The 16,297-nt window shown below is 37.2% G+C and overlaps 2 protein-coding genes across 8 annotated transcripts in view; one reads left to right on the top strand and one right to left on the bottom strand.

Moving 5' to 3' along the window:
• LOC122409531 (glutamate receptor ionotropic, kainate 2-like) overlaps positions 1–7,268 on the top strand; it is a 102,838-nt gene extending 95,570 nt beyond the window's left edge. For 4 of the 5 annotated variants that reach the window (XM_043417166.1, XM_043417165.1, XM_043417163.1 and 1 more), the window contains 8 exons: positions 689–793; positions 1,514–1,771; positions 4,206–4,403; positions 4,540–4,765; positions 4,875–5,039; positions 5,254–5,354; positions 5,945–6,196; positions 6,287–7,268. In XM_043417166.1, coding sequence (XP_043273101.1) covers positions 689–793; positions 1,514–1,771; positions 4,206–4,403; positions 4,540–4,765; positions 4,875–5,039; positions 5,254–5,354; positions 5,945–6,196; positions 6,287–6,376 — 1,395 coding nt within the window. In that variant the 3' untranslated portion in view covers positions 6,377–7,268. Of the gene's footprint in view, positions 1–688; positions 794–1,513; positions 1,772–4,205; positions 4,404–4,539; positions 4,766–4,874; positions 5,040–5,253; positions 5,355–5,471; positions 5,542–5,944; positions 6,197–6,286 lie in introns of those variants that run through there. The other variant, XR_006260719.1, reaches the window with a different exon arrangement.
• A 129-nt stretch (positions 7,269–7,397) lies between these two features.
• The window catches only part of Sesn (Sestrin), a 167,062-nt gene continuing 158,162 nt past the window's right edge, over positions 7,398–16,297 (bottom strand). For all 3 annotated transcript variants that reach the window (XM_043417160.1, XM_043417162.1, XM_043417161.1), the window contains exons 7-11: positions 14,896–15,078; positions 14,570–14,810; positions 14,043–14,308; positions 13,521–13,895; positions 7,398–13,295 (exon numbers count right to left, since the gene is read on the bottom strand). In XM_043417160.1, coding sequence (XP_043273095.1) covers positions 13,209–13,295; positions 13,521–13,895; positions 14,043–14,308; positions 14,570–14,810; positions 14,896–15,078 — 1,152 coding nt within the window. In that variant the 3' untranslated portion in view covers positions 7,398–13,208. The remainder of the gene's footprint in view (positions 13,296–13,520; positions 13,896–14,042; positions 14,309–14,569; positions 14,811–14,895; positions 15,079–16,297) is intronic.

Raw genomic sequence — 16,297 nt, 5'->3', positions numbered from 1 at the left:
TTATGAGAAAGTGGTGCGAGATGACGGTGGTGAGAGTGCAAACGCGATGTCGTGCATTTAAAAAATAGGGCAAAAAATGTACAGAGAAAAAAAAGTTAAAATACACGTATAGCGAGGGAGCGAGCGCGGCTGGGGCGAGAGTGAAGTAAAAAAATAAATGGACCATTGAAAAAGTAAAGCGGATACGGTCAGAGCTCGGGGATTCATATTTCAGAAGCTCAACCTTTTTTTTCACCCCTCCTCGCCCTGTTTGAAGGATTTCCCGAAAGTGCTACGAGTATGGGAACAAAATGTATTCACTCGCGTTTCTTTTTTATTCACAGTTTTTCCATTAAGTGCTCTTGAAATTCTACCATCTTTTTTCCTTCTGCCGGTTGACAATTTTTTTTTATTCATCGAAACACAGTTATTCTGCTAACAACGTTTCTCGATGTTCGTTATACAGGCTCTTTCGAACTTTGACCTCTCCATTCTCAGCTTCGATGTAAATCTGTCGCTTTTTGTGTGTTTGTGTACGCGCGCGTGTTTAACTTTTGTTTAGTTAACCCTCGATCGTGTGTAGCTTACCAAGACCCTGCGTCGTAGTTCTGCACTGTTATTTAAACTTTATAAGAAATCAATGTCTTGTGCCTCGTGGTTCAATGTTTTGATTGAAATTCTTTAACGTTTTTTGTATTAAAAATTACAGAAAGCAGATCTAGCCGTGGGCTCGATGACGATTAATTATGCTCGCGAGAGTGTCATAGATTTCACAAAGCCTTTTATGAACCTCGGAATTTCCATTCTTTTTAAGGTAAGTTTGAAATTATGAGTACCTCGGGTTAATACCTTGAAGTTAAAATATCGTGGACATAAAAGAATTCGGGATGACACGGAGGACTGAAATTTTTAATAACCTGCGAAATAAATTTTGTCGAATGAAATTTTGACCACTTTTTCCATCCCAATAATTCTCTTATGAGTATTTTTTAAAAAATCGTCAAAAAAATAACGGTGGAAAAGTCCGAAACATTCGTGCGCCAAAGGGGATATTTAGTATCTTCGCCATATTGTGGTCGAACGTAATTCTGTCGTTGAGGACAAAAGCACAGACTTCATCGTCGCATTCGCTCGACGATTTCGGTCCTCGATAATTGCTTCGTTTAACCAGTATCGTTTGGACGAGCTGGTCGATAAGACCGAAACGGAGACGATGCGCGAACGTGTACTCGTCGACGGGCAATTCCCCTCGTTAATTAACGTACTCCAGACGCGTCCCTGGGGCTTTCTCCGTATCACGATGTCTCTCCGCTCCGACAATCCGCTTCGTGATAACGATTAGATTTGCTTGTGATATTTTATTCAGCTTTTTCCCTGTGGAATATCCGTTTTTCGAATTCACTTTATTTCCTTCCTCCAATTGAATTCGCCAGTAAATGTTCAAGAAATAATTCACGATTTATCGTCAGCAGGAATTCTGCTGAGTCATTTTTCTTTAAAATACTCAATTTTTTATTTTCACGTCCATTTGCAGGTGCCCACGAGTCATCCAGCTCGATTATTCTCCTTTATGAATCCACTGGCGATCGAAATCTGGCTGTACGTACTCGCAGCATACGTACTAGTCTCCGTTACGATGTTCGTGGTGGCACGTTTCAGTCCTTACGAATGGAACAATCCTCACCCCTGTCATTCCGGTCCCGAAGTTGTGGAAAATCAATTCTCACTGGCCAATAGTTTTTGGTTCACCATCGGGACTTTGATGCAACAAGGAAGTGATTTAAATCCGAAGGTACGTCAAAAAAACATTCTCTGTGAGGAGCAATAACTCATATTAATCCGGAAGTATCATTGACGTTCTACGAATCGAGCGATTTCAATTCGATCATCAAATTTTAAGGTAGATCATGCCCAAAGGATTGTATTTTGTTAGTGTCTAAATTGGGTCGATTTTTTACTTCCTAATTAAAGATATAATCACTTTGAATTAATGTCAGAGTTATTAATTCGAAATTTTAAATACATTTTTTTCAACTTAAAAAGCAATGGGAAATGTATAAAGAAAAATTGATTAATGAAAAGACAGAAGGCTATGACAGGAATGGGCCAAGCCAAGAAGAAACAAAGCCAAAATGCCGAAAAAAGCAAATGTGAGGTTACGAATTTTTTCCCAGACCTTCGTTATTATACTTCATTGTTATTGTGTGCTTTTTCATAACCTTCTTAAGGACCGTTCATTCGTTGTATGGAAAGATAAACGATTTTTTACCCCTGTGTATTTTTCTTCACATTTAAACACGTTTATCTCAATAACCAATAAGACAAACCCTTTAAAATTTGATGTGCGTGTCAGGCGACTGCCCATTTGAACTCTGTCTAAATTTCAAGACTTTTTTAAGAAAATCGTTTCGTGTATGAGCTACCTTAATCGAATATAAGCGCAGATGGACATTTATTTTCAACAATTGAGAAGAAAACGTCATTTTTTTCAATATCCGATGATAAAATAGTATGAAAAGTCAATGAAAAACGAATAACAATGTGAATTTTATAATATGTTTGTAAAAGGTATTCAACCCTCGTTGTATTCGAAACCCTTGAAAAATGGCATTTGGCCTACTTTGAGAAGCAACAGGTTACACTGACAGGTTGTACCGCACAGTCGACACAGATGAGTCTCAATTAAGCGCTTTAATGAAACGCGAAAATTAAATTGGCACTAAAGCGAGCGTCGGATTTGATGAACAATAAAATTAGACCCTTTGGGTTCGTCGCGAATAAAGCGCGAGAGAATGGGACGCGATGGGGTGGGAAACATTCGAAAATTTTAATCGACCGAACGACTTTAATTGCCTTTCAATAATAACATTTTTTCTGAATTCCACTGGACGCGACTGGCTTAAAATACATTTCAGTTTTCCTGTTAATAAAAAAAAAACAAACGAAAGTAATGAAATATATTGTTATTTTTATCGTGGCCGTTTTGCATCGATCAACCCAACCTGCATAATGGGCGTCATGAAACTGAATGTACAGATTTAAATTTCCACTGTAAAGAGTCAAAATAAAATTCAAAATGGACTTTTCAACCGCGGATAAAAAAGTTTTCTCATAACAGGCTATTTATCGAGCGGGACAAAGCCGTCTAAAAGGCACATTATCGTGTAACGACCAAAATGATTTTCACCCGACGAGCCATTCAACGCGCTTTCATTCATTACTTTTATTTGGCTTAAACACCGCGAATAAATAGTCGAGCCCAAAGTGCATTCGAAACGATTACGTGTTTCATACAATTTAACGCCCGTGATTTCTCTCCACGCGATTATCCAACACGTGTATACTGGCACTCATTGGTAGCAACAATGAGCCGGGCGTATCGGCTTTTCATCGAGATTTAACAAGTTCGGTTAACCGAGTTGCTGCACCGAAGTGCATTTGCTGCTCGTCTCGCTCCTAATTTTTTTTTTTTGTTTCGCTCCTCATTGTTTTCGTAGGTTGGCACGTAACTTTTCACTTTTATTGCTACGATTCTGGGCACAAATAATAACAAATAGTGAGAAAAGCTAGCGAGAGATTTCATTTTCAAATGTTTTTCTCGAACGATAGAAGTTGCAAGGATGCTCTCGAGTCACGAAATCGACGGGAATCTAAAAGAGTCCATTCGAGAACCAAAGATTTTCACGTACATTCCGTGCTGATGTCTCAAAACGTGCCTTTTTTACTATTCACATCTGCGGAACTCTCTCGCTCTTTCTATTCCTTTCATTCTTCCTCCCTTTATTCACTCCGCGATTTTCCCTTCACCTTTTATCTCATTTCTCATTCCCATTTCACCCGGTGCGAAAACGCGCTATTATATTTATCTACACTGACGTTTTACGGGGGTTCACGCACTCAGATTTTCTCTCGCATCGATGAACGCTTACGTACACGTTTGTCAAGGCTCTTTATCCATATTTTTATATTTTTCTGTTCTGTTCTGTCGTCGAGATATATATTTTTACTCTCCACTTCCGATTCAAGTCTTCGAGTATTGCTGGGCCCTGCAAGAAAATACTTGACGTCAACATAATACCGAAAATTTAATGGTTTTCGGTTCGTTGTTTCCCTTCTTTTCTAAATTTATCTCTCCATCGAGTATCTCCATGCTTTTGTCAAATGGGAGCTGAAATTTTTGGTGCCGTTCGAGTTTCCAAGTGCAATTATTCATCCCTTCATCACAGGCCACGAGTACGAGAATCGTCGGTGGGATCTGGTGGTTCTTTACTCTCATAATTATTTCGTCGTACACCGCAAACCTCGCAGCTTTTTTGACCGTCGAGAGGATGATCACGCCGATTGAAAACGCCGAAGATCTCGCTGGCCAGACGGACATCACTTACGGGACTCTCGAGAGCGGCAGCACGATGACGTTCTTTAGAGTAATTAAAAAGTTTTTCATTTAAAAAAATGGGAAAACATAAAATTTGTATGTTTCAACGGTGCTACTTTATCGTCTGAAATACTCTTGAACCATCGTCGTATTTTCAACGTAATTGCATTGGTATTACTGCACAGGATTCTATGATCGAAACGTACAAGAAAATGTGGCGGTTTATGGAGAACAAAAAGCCATCAGTTTTCGTGCCAACGTATGAAGAAGGTATTCAAAGAGTACTGCAAGGAAATTATGCTTTTCTCATGGAATCGACGATGCTCGATTACATCGTTCAAAGGGATTGTAACCTCACGCAAATTGGCGGGCTGCTCGATACCAAGGGTTACGGAATTGCAACGCCGATGGGTGAGTGCCTCGTCCCGTGAACACCATTATCGATTGTATCGAATGCTAAAATGTTCTTTTTGCTCAGTTTCACTTGGAAAGTGCCAGAAAACTCATTTACATTTTCCAGGCTCAGTTTGGAGGGACAAAATATCACTTGCGATTCTAGAACTTCAAGAAAAAGGTGAAATTCAAATGCTGTACGACAAATGGTGGAAAAGTCCTGGAGACACTTGCATGAGGACAGAAAAGGGCAAAGAAAGCAAAGCCAATGCTCTGGGAGTTGATAACATAGGTAGGCATTTCGTTTCATGATTTTTTCGCTAAATATCACAAAATTGCACAATCTTGTTGCAACAATTTTCGTTATTTTAACCGTTAGTGGAAACTCCGATTGTTTGGGCTTCGAACTTCGTTCCCAAGCCGAATTCGACTTTCCGTACTACAATGTTTGACGTCAAAAAATCACTGGCCTCTCATTCATGCAATTTTAATTTCGTCCTTCAAAGGTGGAGTTTTCGTCGTCCTTCTATGTGGCTTAGCGTTTGCTGTTCTCATCGCAATTTTCGAGTTTTGTTACAACTCCAGAAAAAATTCACTCCCTGAACGCGTGAGTTGAACAATTCAAATGATTCTGTTCCATCAATACTACAATGTTTTTAATCATCGTTTCTTTGTTTTTTCTTTTATGCATGGATTTTTGTAACGAACACATTGCATGCTCTAGAGAGAACTGATCGACTGAAAACGACGATTTTACACTGCCTTTATTTCCGGACCTAAAATATGATCACGGGGTAAGATTTCAAGTACAGCAATCCTCATCAGACAAAGTTTCATAATCTTTTTGACGAAATTAAACGAACGTTTCGTAAAAACACGTACGAAGATTTTAATTCTTCAAAAAATTATCTAAAATCGGAAATTTTCGAAAAATAATTGAATTCTTTGAAAAAAAAAAAAAAAAACACAAACAGTGTACAATTATTGTACACTTTTTTACGATTATACCCTTTTTTCACAATTATAACCCTTTTTTACGAGGACTCTAAAACGTTCAAAAATTTTGAGATTTTTCTCCAATGACAGACTTTTTTTTTTAATACAAATTCGAGTCAGAATTATTCCATTCCAATAAAATGAGAATGCGATCCAATAAGTTTCGAAATGAATAGTCATGAGACGTGATATTTTGTTCAGCAAAGGCCACCGGTACCTGCACCACCGCCAACTTGTTCAAGCTCACTTCAAGGCATACCTCAAGCATTGCAGCAGCAAAGTCAACAGCAACAAGAATCTCTGTGTTCGGAAATGGCACGAGAATTGTGTCGTGCTTTGCGCTGTCGAGCATTGACTCGGAGAAGACAAGCCTGCGAGAAGTGTTCGACTCATGTTGTTGGCTTTTCTCTGGACAATCCCACAGCAACTCCTTTAAATGGAATACGATCGCAGGTAAGAAATAAACCAGAAAAAAATGAACATGGAACGTGAGATAAACGAAGCAGGATAAGAAAGTGAGAGCAGAAATTTCTGTCTTTCCAGAGGAGCAGTCTGGGCGTTTCCGTAGAACTTCCGGGGCACATCCACCACATGCATCATCACCCGACTTCCCACGATTATGAGGGCAACTGAATCGTCCTTCGATCCCATACACCGTTGATCTATCGAGATAACAATTACGAGCACAGATAAATAATGAATTAAAGAATTATAGAGAGAAGGAACAACAAAAATTGGAAGCAAAGTGGAAAATGACGCGAACGATATTGTTGGGAAAAAAATTATTTTCTATTGAACTCAGAAATTTGTGGTCCGCATGGTCCCGTAGCCGATGAGGGCAAACGTTCGTATCCCCGGATTCGAATAAATAATATCATGAGACTTCTGTAAAATGAATTACAGAGAAGAATGCATTTGTTACGAATTTTTACGAAATTTATTATGAAACGTGTTTGAGTGATGGAAAATAAAAGTGCATAATCTCACCCGTCGTTCGTTGGAATGTAACGAAAAATGTTCGATGAAAGTAATGCAGCGGTCCACGCCCGTTTTCACAACTGCCCTCGCAAACCTCGTCGTTATATTCGTGGCAAAGGATTGATTCGACCAAGTCGTCGTAGAGTGGTCAGGATAGGGTCCGCACCGTGGAATCACAAAACGAAGAAAACTCGATGCACAGAAATCAGATTTCTTGTACCTACGTAAACCCCAAAACGATAGCGAGAATTCTCATTGAAAATATGATGCAATGAAAATAAATGATTAAATATAGAAAGCATGGCCAGAGGAATGCTGTGTAATGATACTGTAAATATCGTGAACTCGAAAGATGCGCAGAAGAAAAAAAAAGAATGAATCTACATTTCGTACTAATTATTATAGCACCCAATGAGTAATGACTGTCGATCGAATAATATTTGATGTCACTTTACCTGTACACAATGGACTTAAAAATAAAACCGTTTTCTTCCTGATCAGAAAATATTTGAGAATAATAAAGAATGAAAATGTTGAAACAATGAAATTCGAAGCACGTAACATTCGCTTAAACCTTATTTCCACACTCGCACTTTTTCCAATTTCCCTTTCACATTTCGAAGTCTTAAAAATAATTGAGGAGTCGTGACATAAAAAACTGACCAGAGACGAATAATTTCATTTTATAATATAACATCATTTATTAAGGGATAAAATAAATGACAAATAACATATCGCTTATACGAAACTATAACATTTCTTAAAGTGTTCATTATTTGTTACGATATAAAAGAAATCACATCACATACGATCCTCCTATCATTTGCATATTCTTTGTTTTTCATATTTTTCTCCGTAACGATCATTGGCCCTTGGATTGCGTATTGAGAATGCTCATATATTTAATCGATCGAGCACAAGTATTTTATATTCTCTGCATTGATCAATCGATTTTTCGTCCGAAAAGAAAATTCCATAAAGATTGACGAAAGAGTTAGGCATTGACCGCTCAGCTTAACTCGATCGTTAAGAGCTTCATGGAAAAGATGGTTTCCTCATTCCCGTAACGAAAGAAAGTATAATTGTTCTTTGTTTTTTTTTTTTTTTTTCGAACAGTGGATGAAACAGATGTTTTAAGGTACAATGATCGTTGACGATTTTCTTTTTCCTGGCCACTCTCACAGGCCTTCTCTATCAGTTTTTTCTCATACTTATTTTCTCACTTGTCATTAAAAAAATCAGTATTCATATATAATATATATATTTGTTTTTCTCGGATCCATGACACAGAGCAAATTCAGCTCGTAAGAATTATCACACTATACATTGTGGTAGCATGGTATACAATTAATATGGTTGATGGTTTCGAAAGATGGGTTTGTTGTTGGAATCGCAAAAGAAAATATTACTTCGTACGGTTCGATTTTTCGTTACACATATATTCACAGATTTCTATCATTGTGTTTTGCTCGTCAAGCGCATCTTGCTGAAAAGTTTGTTGACTATAAATACGAAACGCTTGTTAAACAGGCGTATGAAAATTTAAACGTGTTTTTGCTGACGATCTAGTTTTTTGCAGCAATAGCAGTCTGATAAAAGAGAAGAAGATGGATGAAACATTTCGACGAAAATGAGGCTCTTACAACAAGAAAAATAAAGATTGAAATTTCGGAAAAAAGCTCCAAAATCAAGGGCCACTATGATTTAATGCTGACGAATGATCATTTTGTTCTTTTTTCTCTTCTCTTAATTTCGTCCTCACAGAAGTAACGATTTTTTCTTCGATAATTATAATTTTTTTCTCATATTTCTTTCAATCGTTTATAACGGCTTCTTTTCCTGACAAGCCTGTCTTTGTTGCTAAATAAATTACAAGAGTGAAAATAATAACTATACTCTGCCATCTTTCAAATTTTCATTTTTTCCACCAACAAAACATTTTCTGTCGACACACATTTTCTTTCTCTTTTTTTTTCTTCTCCAGAATATTTATCTGTTTCATTCTCAATATATGAAATCACACAGGCTTACGTACACTCACTTTCCCATACACACACACACACACACGCACACTTCGGAGGATCTCTCGCGTAACGTCACTTCGCGTTTCTCATCTCCATGTTACACGCATAAAAATCACCGACCAACGAGTCCTGAATCTCGCTTCACAAAAAAAGCATCTACCTGCCTCGAATACAAAAAAAACAAACGAAAAACGAAATCTACAATTATATAAGAGAACAGTGTCTTGATTTGTTTTTAAGTCTAAATTTTTTTTCATCTCTCAGTCCCTCGAAGAGATCATTCAGCGAGAAAATTGCAAGCGCACTCGCGATTCTTTTTGATTCAACATTTTTTTTCCCCTTTGAGGGTTTTTTTCTATGCATTAATTCACTTTCTTCTCGAGAAGCGTCGAGGTGCGTTCGCAAAAATTCGCATTCTGTGTATGCACGTTTGTTTTGAATGAATAATGATATTTAAAAAAAAAAAAAAAACGAAAAAAAAAACAATGAAAATAAACAGCCCTGTGAAATCTCCACAGGGTTTTGGCATATTACAAATAAGGGACCGATTAAAAAAAAAAGGTAATTGGTTTCAATAAAAGTTAACTATAGATAAAAACACGATACATAGAAAAATAAAGAGAATAAGAGAAAAACGTTGATCGATATTCGTAAAGATTTTCTTTACCGACGTTTAAAAAAAGAAGAAACAAAATTTTCTCATTTTCTCCTTTAAAAAGTTTTCTCACAAGGTCTCTTTCTCATTCTCAATTTTTTTCTTCAACGCTAATAATCGATTTGTCGTTCCAACTGATTCACGTCACTTCTCTCTCTCTCGCTCTCCCTCTCTCTCTCTCTCCCACTCTCTGTCGCGTTCGCTCTTTCTCGCTTTTCTTCCACTCCTTTCAGTTTTTATTTTTATCTGTTTAACTCTCCCGTCCGATTCGTGGTTATTTGCCTCATATGACTTCTTTGGACGTGAGAATTTCAAGGTAAATAATTGCAAACCACGTTTCAATATTCTATCGCGACGAACAACCGTAAACAACAAGTGCAAACATTCGTAAAATTCTTCGGATGAAAATAAAAAGGATTGAAACGTAATGTAAAGAGAACACAAGAGTCAAAGTGATAAAAAGAGAATGAGAGAGAAGAGATTTAAAAAAACCTGTCGAAATTAACGGTCGATAAACAACTTATAACACAATACTGTCGTTTTAGAATCCACAAGTTCTGCGCTAGGCCTAATAAATCGAAAACCTTCAAGAAATATTGTTTTTGTTTTTGCTGTTGTCCAAATATATTATTTTTTCTTCCATAAACAATGCGTCGATAACGAAACTACCGAAAACTTTGCGGAGCACCAACGAGAATTTAGTATTATTAAGGATTTACTTCGTTCTTTTTGTTCAAGTGTTTTTTTTTTTTTTTTTTTTTTTTTTTTTTCATTAGTTTGATATGTAGATGTTTGCCTGTAAAATAGCCCGTCGTTGTGAGGATCGACGGGCGCGTAACTATTGGTCGAAGATTGTGCAGAATTCGTAGAGTTTATTTTAATTTTTTTCCAATCAATATATTATTATTTCTCCCTCTTTTTTCTCTATCTTGACAAAGAATTCGTAGCCGGTTAAGGATGCAACCGTTTCTGCTGACAAAAAAGTAACTGAAAACCGGTGGGATCGTAATTTCCGTCAAGTTTTTTTGTTTTGTTTTTTTTTTTTAAATGTCGTCCGCTCTTGTTGAATTTTTGTGTGAATTTCACTCAGTGAAATCAGAAGCTTGACGAAAGTTTGAACACACACATTGAAATTTTAATGTGGTGCACAATTAAGAGGCTCGAATTTATTGGTTTACGAGTCATCTTCAATATTTGATGCACACACTTTCTTTATCTTGCCCATCTCTTGCCTCTCTTGCCTTCGTTCTAATCGTGGCCGCAATTTCCCGTCATTGTTTCACTTTCTTTTTACGTTCTTTTCGCTTTTCTCTTAACACGCTAATGTATACAATATATATATATTTTTATATACAGATTTGTTAATATATACGCGATCACAGAACATGTATAATTCGTATGTATGCCTCGTGACGCCTCATTTTCTTCTCATTCTTTCGTGACAACGGTAAACTTTTTTTTACATGTCATTGTGTTTCGCATCGTTGGAACACAGCGAAAGATGTGTTAATCTTTGAAAATTCTTCGAATTTTTTAGCAAATTTATATTATTTTACGACAAAAAAGTGTGACACAATTTTGTAGCCGTCAAAGTGCCAATGGATGCTTGACATTGCGAGAAAAAAAAGAGGGAATTCGTTGTTTTTCAACGATGCATAAATTCAACATTTCGTTTCCCCTCCTAATATGTTGCCTCTTTGCCTTACGAATTACACTGATTTGATTCCTCTCGAACTAAATCGTTTTATATTATTCCGATGTAAAAGCGACTTTTATGGTGCAACGCAATAGTTGATTTTTTTTGTTACAGAAAGATTCGAGAATTTGAATATCTGTAAGCTCACCGATCAACTGTTATCGATTGTACTCTTACCAGTTCGCAATGGATTATGATCAACTATGAAGTTATGCTTTTTCACTCTGTTCGTTTGCTTTTCTTATGTTTTCTATCAAACTCTCTTCAAACCCATTGTTTTCGTTTTTTAACGAACCAACTGTTTGCGGGGATTTTCTTTCTCATCGAGCATACGATACGTTTAAAAGTACATCGAATTTGATAAGCTTAAGGTTTCTACAATGCGATCGTTTCACTTATCCTTCAGTATCTCATTGGGTATCACGTTCGTTAATTATATCTCCATCATTTTTTTTAATCGTACTTGAACATGAATGTGTATGGATATATAAATATATATCAAATCATATGCGTATATACATATACACGCATGTACAACGTACAATCGAAACGCACCGTTTTTCAATTCATCCATATCAATAGCTAAGCATACTCACATCGAAGGCATGAATAATTCGTTGAATACTCGCAATGTCATCGACGTATGTTTTCGAGATATCGATATATATGTATATGTATATATTTGTTTTTTCATTTATTTTCGTCTGCTAAAAACTGCCTCTCTTGTTAGCGTTATTCTGGACTTGTGAATCAATCGACAATACACTTGCCTATCTAGGCACCCTTGCATCTCGAAAAATCTCCATTTGACGTCACTACTTTTCAATATTTTTTTTTCATGGCGCATGTGAAATTCGATGGAAGTTCTTTCAATCAATTTTCCAGGCCTCGTTCCGCATTACGGTCGCAAATTCAAACGTAGAAATCAGAGTGCCTTTATTGATAGAAAGTTTTACGGCAGGAGTTTTGAGTGAGAATAAAAAGCTGACAATCAAACGATCGCAATGGACGAGAGCCAAAGAAAATTTTTTCACGGTTTTACGCACGTGCGAACGTAGAAAAATACATGCTTCGTATTTACAGAGTGAAAGTTATTAATATTTTTTTTTCTCCTCAGTTCTAAATGTTTAAATTATATTTCTACATATTTTATTTTCTCGAAAATCTCACAAAGATTGGTGACCCAAACATCCTCACAGCTATTCTTTTTTATCCCGCTCTTTTTCTCTCTCGATCTTTCCCTTCTGTATCTCTTCATTCCCTTCACTGACGGAGCTACAGCTATTATTTGCTTCCAAGTTCTTCGAATCAACCTTTCGAAGCTTAAAAACATTGATTTCATCTTATCGCTCTCCATTTTTTAATATATATCTATATATATTTATGTTATATATTTCATTTTTTCTGAAATCCTTCAATATATTGGACTTTCAATAGACCACTATGCTTAACCGGCAAAAGGGCATCCACAAATTCAACCCAAAGTTTCGTATTCGAGATTAAAAATTACATGTGTGTGTGTTGTGTATGTGTTTTAACGACAAAACAAGAAAATCAATATAAAATCAATCAGTACGATCTATACGATACAGCCCGTGGGGCTAATCGAGTCATTTTTCTTATTTCATCATCGAAAAACCATCCCCATTCTTCCTCTCTCTTTCTCTCCAATGAAGTTGTTAAATCAGCGTTAATTCTTTCGCTTCTTTGTCTCATTGTATAATCTCGAACTCTCGTGTTTTTTTTCATCGCTCGTTCGAGTTTGACGATGCAATAAAAATCAAACAATTCTTTCTCAACACGAATTTCACATTTTATTTCAGGTTTCTCCGTCTTTCTCGATTGCGTTTCTATTTCTCCTGTTCTTTTGTTCTGCATTTGCAGCTCTCTCTCTCTCTCTCTCTCTCTCTCTCTCTCTCTCTTTCTCCTCGTCCTATCACGGAGTATAAGTATATATGATTATATCACGAGGAAAAAAATAGCCACGTGGACCTATTTCTGGGGCGAGAGCAAGTTTTTTGCTTGTTATTGTTGTTGATGGATCGATCGTTATTATCGAAACAAACCAACCGTTTTCGCTTTTACGGAAGAACGAACGAGTCTCGAACACGTCTAAGTCATATATCGCATCACCGCACGAAGAGCGTACAGTAATTCCGCTTGCATTCGTGCTTCCAGTATCATTAAATTTACGTGAACCTGTTGAAAGAAAAAAAATGTGGTTAGACGTTATTGAATGACTCGTTGCACATTTACAAATTCAAAAGAAAAACTTTTCGAGAAATTATAATCTTCATTGTCCAAGTTTTATGGAAAAATAATTTTTCAAACTGAATCTTTCGAGTTCTCTGTCTTTCATTCAAAGATGGAAATGAAGATATTCATTGGACAATATCAAAGGCATAACATAAATGAAACGCTCACCTTTTCACTATGTTTGAATTCTCGCATGACTCGATCGTAATCTCTCTTTGTTACTCGTTCGGGATAACAGACAGCGCTTTTTATGAACGTCTTCAGACTACGTTCAAGAAGCTGATTGACCTCGTTGTAGTCGTAATCGTCGTGTCTTATGCCGAACATACATTGTATGTAATTCCATATGGCCCGCCTGAATCTCGACGTGTCGACCTTGTTGTGTGTGCCCATTGTGTAATAAGTTAAATTGTAGGCCGTTTTGAATTTGTCGTCGAGGAGATTTCCAACGTCGTTGTAAAGTCTGTTTACGAGTGAGTAGCCATGATCGTCCCAGGAATAATCTTGTACACGAAACGTCGGTATATCATTCAGCTGACCTCTCTAAAAAAAAAGCAAAAAAAAACAACATTTCGTATTTAGTATTGAAAAAAATGTTTGTTTTTTAAAAAAATATCATTTTGCCAATTATTTTCAAATTTGTAGTCCCATTAGCTTCCCCACATCGTTTCCGTTAGGAGAAAAACTCACTTTGGCAAAGTCTTGATAAATGAAGGTGGGATCCTCGATGAAAAGGCCGATGTCTGAATCAAGAACAGAACTACTCCTTTGAGGTGCGGCTGCCAACTCGGCTGATTGGGTTTCGACAGTTTCAAATCGCTTAGACAATTCTTCCTGCGTTATTTGATACGATTCTGACTTTTCGGACAAGCGTTTCATTCGTTCCATGAGGGTTTCGACTCCGACTTCCTGTTCGCCGACGATGCTAGGTGACAATGGTGGCGATGGGATTGGTTCTGCGAATCCCAGATAATCAAATCAAGTCACATTGTTTAGGAGAAAATATTCACTTGAAACTCCGATAAAAACAGTTGAAGGTTAAGCACGCTTTCAAAATTATTCTGATACAACATTGCGTCACATTTTCTGTTAGCTTACAAATAAAATACGCTCAAATCTTTACGTTCGTGTTTCAACTCACTTGTGTCTAATACCATTCCTTAATCTTTATTCAACGATACGACAATCTTTTCTCGATAAATCCTGAAAAAACTCACCAGTCTTGCCACCGCAGTTGGGAATCTTTTTTGGGCTGGTTATCAGCTTGTCTTTGGAAGGTTGTACAGTATTGCTATTGTCCTGAACATTTTCCTTGTAATGATGACCCGCAACGTTGTCAAGTTCCTCGGTAATACCACAAGAGAATACGAAAGACGAAAGGGAGTGGAAATGGGCGAGAAGTACGATCGCGTGAACGACCTCGGCCAACGACCAATTATCAGCGCCTTTCGTCAATTTCTGCCGGACAAAACGAATCAAATTTTAGTCGCTGGTAGTAACCAACCGGATAATATTCGCTGTACGTTCCTTTGAAGTAGCTTACCTCTATGTGGGTTTTGTTCAGGAGCCATGGCCTGTGTGCTAGGATCTTGTTGATTTCGTACAAATTTTGCAATTTGTCCGGTATCGATCTCAGTCCCTGAAGCCAGTGGGCGTCACCACCCTGAAGAATGAATTCTCCTTTTTGCAGATTAATCAGATAACTGCATTGATGTCTACCAGCAGCCTGGAACGATCAAAACGCATTTCCAATAAATTACAAACTACGCTATGAAAATGGGATTTAAAAAATTGTGGACTCCAGTAAAGGGATTGAGAATGGCTTTCGATTATGCATTTTGTTTCGTCCCATGATATCGAGAGAAATTCTTGCGAAACGAAGACGAATTCGCCGCCAAAGTTTCGTTACGTCTTTCAAAATGTTCTCACGAGCTCAACATAAATAAAATGGTGCTGAACGGTAAAACTAATCACATAATTACGGAATACCCTCGAATTGTCGCAATTCTTAAACTCAATATACGCTCAGTATCAGAAGCTAAAATAATTTTTACGGTTGTTCACATGTTCCATTGTAGCACGATCATTTTTACCGAGAATTTCGACCTCAATTCAGCGCATAATTGCTTTCGCGAGGTTTTTTTCGATAAGTTATCTTTAAATCGTGAACTACCACTCATAAAAAACGCTCTGACTTTTTCACACTACTCGATTGGGTTCGAAAAGCACGGGAGAACAATTCAAGTTTTATCTCCAATCGCGAGTCGAGAATGAGTCACATTTTTGTGTTTTTTTTTCCCCCAGTTTACTGCTGGGAAATTTCACACTTCTTGGGTTAAACAGCACGTAAATTTCATCGATCGTATGACTAACATCTGGAGAAACATATGTTTTTACCGGCGACATCACCACTCGTGATCACAAGAGGCACTTTTTTCTTGAGGTGTTTCCTCAGGTCAGAAATAATGAATAATCGTGAAAATGGTTTGGAGAAAATTATTCGGCCGTACTAGCCGCAGTCAACAAGTTTTTCAATCGACTAAAATAGACGATTGATCAGGTTCACTTGTACGGTAAACAGCCGAGACAATCATAGTATTTCGCTAAGCAGGCATCGGTAATTTTCCACCTGAGAGAGCACAACACTGATAAGAAGAACAGGCGATATCATTTTGTCGCGTGATTGTCGAAATCTTCTAATCTATGGAAAGTTTTGATAACCCGTTCGATAAGCCTCACTCCCGCAGCCACGAAATGAAGAAAAAACAAGTTTTATTCTCTCCTGTGAATCCTCTGAATGGAGAATTTTGAAATTTTTTCCATCCTCATCGCGAATTCGCAACTCAACCCTGCGTTTGCACGGGAGAAGCAACGATTTACCTCAAAGTATGACGCCAACGTTCGAGCCCAACGAAATGATGTAAAAAAAAAACTCTCGAATAATT

The sequence above is a fragment of the Venturia canescens genome, chromosome 4 (assembly GCF_019457755.1).
Source record: "Venturia canescens isolate UGA chromosome 4, ASM1945775v1, whole genome shotgun sequence".
NCBI lineage: Eukaryota > Metazoa > Arthropoda > Insecta > Hymenoptera > Ichneumonidae > Venturia > Venturia canescens.
This window is presented reverse-complemented; position numbering and strand designations above follow the sequence as displayed.